The sequence below is a fragment of the Phaenicophaeus curvirostris genome, chromosome 11 (genome assembly GCF_032191515.1).
Source record: "Phaenicophaeus curvirostris isolate KB17595 chromosome 11, BPBGC_Pcur_1.0, whole genome shotgun sequence".
NCBI classification, from domain to species: domain Eukaryota; kingdom Metazoa; phylum Chordata; class Aves; order Cuculiformes; family Cuculidae; genus Phaenicophaeus; species Phaenicophaeus curvirostris.
This window is the reverse complement of record NC_091402.1, coordinates 23,669,915-23,675,914: the sequence shown is the minus strand read 5'-3', so window position 1 is coordinate 23,675,914 and position 6,000 is coordinate 23,669,915. Positions and strand designations below refer to the sequence as shown.

The 6,000-nt window shown below is 39.6% G+C and overlaps 1 protein-coding gene across 1 annotated transcript in view; it reads right to left on the bottom strand.

Annotated features, from left to right (window-relative positions):
* The window catches only part of SLC6A1 (solute carrier family 6 member 1), a 57,083-nt gene continuing 51,083 nt past the window's right edge, over positions 1 to 6,000 (bottom strand). The window contains exons 13-15 of the mRNA XM_069866330.1: positions 5,666 to 5,766; positions 3,386 to 3,553; positions 1 to 1,400 (exon numbers count right to left, since the gene is read on the bottom strand). Coding sequence (XP_069722431.1) covers positions 1,296 to 1,400; positions 3,386 to 3,553; positions 5,666 to 5,766 — 374 coding nt within the window. The 3' untranslated portion in view covers positions 1 to 1,295. The remainder of the gene's footprint in view (positions 1,401 to 3,385; positions 3,554 to 5,665; positions 5,767 to 6,000) is intronic.

Below are 6,000 nucleotides of genomic sequence, written 5' to 3'. Positions count from 1 at the left end.
TGTCTGTTTTATAGCTGCCAAATGAGAAATGCTCTACAGGGCTAGCCACTGCATTTTCCACACAGGGAACACTCCAGGAGTGGAAGGGGCTTTCTGGCTATGCGGCAAATGCAGACTGAACCCAGAGTGGAGATTTTTATATTATTGAACTAGATTTCCCTCAGGCCTGCATCACCACAAATAAAATGTAAATAAAAATATAACTGTTTTCAAATTGCTAATGAGCCATATTTTATGATTTGCTTGTTAGAAACTGCTGAAGTCCCTTAACGGATTAAAAAGAACAGTCATAAATTAAACACTAAATTAGAATTACGAGGGTGAGCTTCAATTTTTAAGCCATTGGTTTGGTTTCTATTTTGATGGCAATGCAATAATAGTGGAATTATAACAGCATAATAAAAGCTCAAGTGCTGTGAGCTTTAATTGCAAATACTTCGTATTTCTTTTACTCCTGGGAATGTTTAAGAGCTCTTGGATATTAATTCTCATTTTGCAGAAAAGTTAAAAGTCATTTTCACTTCTGACATCTGAGATTCACGTAGTATTGGTTCACAAAAGACATGTTCTTTATATAAGAAATACTGTATCTATTTTTAATGACACTTATGATATTATTTGAAAGTCACCTGACAGGCTGAGTACAGATAGCATTTACAGCTATTCTGTGCCGCATTGCCATGAATAACTGGATTTGCAGTAGGAACGTTTATAAAGGCTGTGTCTGCTGGGAACTTAAGAAAGTCTCTTGCCCCTCAAATGGCCTCAACTGGACCAAATTCTAGGGGCAGACTTTTTCACTGGAATCACTTGTTTTCAAAATGCTTCATTCTTTCGTACAAAGCAATTCCAAATGTAATTTTACTCCTGCAAAGTCAGAAATAACAGTCTTGTGATTCAGTGATAAGAAATATAGATAAACTACTAAAAATCAGCAGCACAAAACTTCAAATAGTCGCGCTAAAAGGTAGATTAAAAAGGTCTTGGCACATCAGTTTACAAATTCCAAGTTATGCAACTATTCTTGTGAAAGGATAAAAACACTAACAGTCTGTGGATTGCCAGAGAACAGCAAACACTGTTGACATCTGAGCTCACGCAATGGTTGGATCATGCTCATAACTATTCCCTTAGAGTGGAGATGACCTTTATTCGTATTTTTCTTTTTTTTTTCTTTTTTTTTTTTTTTGCCACTAGAGGTAGGTAATTATATTCTCAGACATAAATTTGTGGTCATATTAAACCATATTTTTTGTTTTTCTTGAGTAGTATTGGTACATATATGATACAGAAGTTTAGATGTAGGCTTCTTTGTTTGCAGAGTTGCTCTGTTGGGCCTGGTCTGGCCCATTTTCAGGGTGAGTGATGTCTTCACTTGGCTGAATCATTACTTGGATGCGCTGGTTAAAGAACAACAAAAAATGTGAGACAGTGAAATAACTGTTTCAAAGCTTATTTTCTATTTTAAGGTAATCCTAAACACTTCTGTCTAAGTACCGGAGCTAAAACAAAAAGTCCTGCCTATCTCCCAAGGGCCCAAAAAGGCAGTAAGTCATCTACTGAAAGCAGTTTTAGGTGTGTTCTGAACATGACAGTGAGTGTTGAGAGACCACATTGAAAATGGTAGATGCCCATGGCTTTAGCAGCTGAATGTGCCTAGGGAAGAGAAATGAGAGACCCAGACCCTGCTGTGAGTCCACACATCACACATGGATGCTGCAGGTTTGCAGTTGTCAGCAGGGACTCAGAGATAGACCTCGGATGGGTCGGTGACCCACCCCGGGAAGCAGAAGGGACTCACAAGTTATTGGCTGCAGCTTCTTGGCAGTTACAACTCCCACTGATACAACAGGTAAAGCAGACTTGTGTTTAAGCTATTTTATTTCTAGTTGGTCTTTCCTATTCCTTTCCCTTCTCTGTTCATGAAGCTTATCTGCCTAGCTCACATTCACATCAAGAAAGAGAGATCGTCAGAGCCTGAGAGTGGTGCAAGCTCTGCCTGTTACCTAACAGTCAGTCATTTGGCAGTGCTTTAAAAGGTGTGATGTTAATCCACAGCAAGACTGAGATAAGGAACTATTACTCTGCCCAAGAAGCAGCTGTGTTTCAGAGCAATGATTCTCCATTTGCACGCAAATGCTTCCATAAGACCAAGGGAAAGTTATTCATAATGTAGCAGCTAAGAATAAGCAGGGAGAAAAAAAGCCTGGAAATTTTTTGTAGACTTCTTTGAAGCATCACCAAGTCTTTTAAAATGTGCTGAAGACAAATATTTGGATCAAGGTCTGAGCAATTCATGAAGCATTACTTGTCAATTCTGCTTAAGATCACCTGTCCCTTTGCAAAGATAGCTCTGTTGGCTGATTTTAGAACATTCCAGAAATTCTGACAAATTCATTTTGACAATCTTTGGTTCCCAGAGTCAGAGAAGTCAGAAATGTATGTTTCGGTACTCATACGGAAGAAGTACCTTTTCTGCACAGAATGAGATTATTGGCTGGAAAGGGAAAACTGAGGATGTGCACAGTTAAAAAAAAAAGTTAAGCACAGCAATTGTATGTGCTTAATAACAGTGCATTGGTCAATAACCTCATTAGTATTTAACACTCCTTTAGCAGCTTTTCTCTGAGGACCTTAAAATTGGTTTAAGTTATACAATGCCTCTCTCACGTGGGAAGCGTTATCTCCTTTTAACAGATGGACTAAGGAATGGGGAGAGGCAAAAAGCACAATGCAATGAGAAAAAGGCCTCTTTTCTTCACAAAGTAACTCTTCATAGAAATCCCTTAAACAAAGACTAAAGGGAAGTGCCACATAATTGTAAAATATGCTCCCATGTTTTCATCTGGAGTGTTTCTCTGCTGCAGCAGAAGGAGGCAGCCGACGTCATGTAGCGCAACTGTAACACGTAATGGGAGCTCAGAGCTTGGACCGCACTGCAGAGACTTGCTAAATAGGGTCACTGCAAGCAGACTCGTGGAAGCCAAGAGTTTAGTCCTAAGGGCTTGTTCCAGTTCCTTAGAATATCACCTGCCTCAATGCATGACAGTATGTCTTCTGTTAATGAGGACAAATTTACATATTCTGTAAACTGCTACTTTGTTTTCTAGAGGCATGGAGCTGGGATGCAAAGCGTCTGGAGCTATCAAACCCTGAGACAAGGACCACATTTAACACTGTGAATTATGTTTAACAGGTGGTTCAGACAGCATCTTGTCTTTTCTGTTTGGTACTTGTATTATGTTTGTCAGCTCAATGCAAAGCAACTGGGCTAAGCAAGTGAGGCCAAAGGAAAGAGGCAGCAGAAACAGCTGTCCAGCAATCCTTTATCAGTGTGTACAGGCCTTGCAAGATGGAATCATGCAATCAGGAAAGAGAGACTTACCTGTTTTAAGGAGCCTTTCAGGGTTAGAAACATGTATGCCATGTATCCTGGTATCAGCACCATAGAAGACAAAGCCATGAACCAGCCAACCCCTTGGCCCCATTTTGGGAAAACATAACTTCCCATTGTGAGAGGAGTCATTTGGACAGCGCTGAAGAGAAACACTCCCTGCAAAATACAGTGGAAAAGATGATTTGGATGAGATTTCCAGAGTGTTTAGTGTTCAAGAGTTTTTCTGGATTTTCTGGGACCTCAAGCCTGCCTTCACATCCAGGCAAGGAGAAAGGTATTCCTTTGGTCCCTTGTGATGGCCACTGGGCATGGGACTCCAGACAGGGCCTCTGGGTCAGCCTTCCAGATGGAGGCTGCAGAAAACAGGCAAAGGTTAGCCTGATTGTCCCTGACTGATTCCCTGCCGGTTTAATCTCTAGTGTGGGAATGTGTACATAACCATAATTCTGCAGTTGTGAAGCTGTTTGTTTCGTTCAACTAATTTTCCTATGAGATAACAGTATCCGGACAGCTCTACTGTACTGGTCAGATACAAACTGTTACAGCCTCTGCATAAGAAATGTTCTTTAAAGCCTGGCTCTGCACTGGGCTCTCCAGTATCACCAGAGGCTTTGACATCATTCAGATCCTCTGAACAAACGCATCATGGAAAATGAGAGCAGTCAGAACGGAACCTGCAGTTCAGTAACTGGCTACAGATTGGTCTGTATAACAGAACTTTGCTTATGGAATTCAAAAAACACTGATGTTTTCACTAACAAGAGATGAGGAGATAGTTTCCCAAGAGGCTTGTTACCAAAATTAATCTCAGTGTTTCAAGTTAACACTATTTAATTTTCATGTACGTAACCTGCATCTCAGATAGCCAGGTATGCTGGTACAGGGAATCTGCTGGTATCAGTAGAGTCCTCAGATAACCTGCACAAAATCAGAGGGAAGGGGGCTATTGGGAAAAGTGGGGGTCCTGGGGAATAATGCCTGCACACACATGAATACTGTACCCTTGATAAGCAGCACTTGTGGGCTGGCTTTTGTGCTGTTTTCAAACAGATATCCTGCAAACATGGTATTTTTTCCTTTACGTTCCCAAGGAAGACTCCTATACTGACCTGTTTCAAATGCCTAAACCAACCTGCATCAGGGAAACCTGCTAAACTGAACCAGCAAAGAAGGAATCTCATTCTGATCTCAGGTTCAGGCTTTCTGCAGAGCATATTCGCAGAGGGGAGAATGTAGAGTGGCAGGTTTTTTTAGCACATCATCATCACTGTAAACTTGCACTGGACAACAAATTCTGCTGAAGACTTTACAAAACAAGAGAAATCTGTTAGGTTCTACATAGAATGTCAATCATCTTCCTACTATATCACTGAAATAAACATTTTTTTAATGCTTTCCAGAACTCTTGTTTCTAGCAAAATGAAAGCTGCCTTCATTTGGGTAAAGATGAATCAAGGACTCCTGAATGGAAACACATTTTTTGTGCCTCTTTCTAGTGCTCTTTGCTTTTCTATGACTTTGAGATACACATACAGAAACACCAAAGAAACAGCAGTGAGTTAGAAATATTGTATCATGTGTAACAGAGTGTAGTTACAGGGTTTTTTTCCTATCACATCTGGGGTTTACTACATTATGTGTAATAAATCTGTATTACTTTCCTTATTATTCAAAATGTACTGAATGAGCTTAACTGATAATGTTTAGAGTCAGGAAAAGACTGTACTGTGGTTTCCAGTGCACAAAATCCTTGCAAGATGTGCCAGAAAAAAAAACCAGTAGTATTGCAGTATAAACTGGGTAATATATTCCACACAATCTGATGAGACAACATCACTTTATAATCCTCGTCTGTTACCAGAATAGGGCCTGTGAAGGAATTCAGTTCACAGAATGTGGGCATTTTTTCTGTACATGGAAAACATAGACTTTAGAGAGATTGTTAAATTTTAACTAAGAATACATGAAATTATCAGAACTTATTTTGTACAGTAGCCTATCTCTACCAACCAAACCCTTGACTAGTTACCATTTCCAGAGGACTAATACAAATCTTGAAGTTGTGTAAGGTTTCTTTTCTTAGGGCCCAGACTTCCTCTGAAGACACTGGGTTTTGCCTACTGACTTTAGTGGAATTTCTTAAATCCTTAAAAAAAGTAATGAGTTCAGAGTTAATATGAACCTGTAGGGATGAGAATGGCAACTCTGTAGTACATAGGCCACCTCATCTACATCTTTTGAATCACATAATAAAAGTTTGTTCCTTACTGCCACAATGATAGGAGTGAAAAATGACCAGCAGAGTTTCCACCAGATGCAGGGTCTGTATCCCACCATCTCTTGGATGTTGTCATAAAATCTATTAACACCTAAATACAGAAATAAAAAACAGTATAGAAACATATCAGACAACTAATTGATTCAAGTGAAAGCTCAGTGGTTTTGAGAGACACTTTCATAAATGGTAAGGTATATTTGGAAGCTCTATCTAGACCCCAATGTAACTTTTCACCTATCTGAATGGGAAAGAAATATGCAAACTCAGAAGCACCTAGAATCATTTGTTATCATTCTTCCACATCATAATTAACAACTGGCAAACT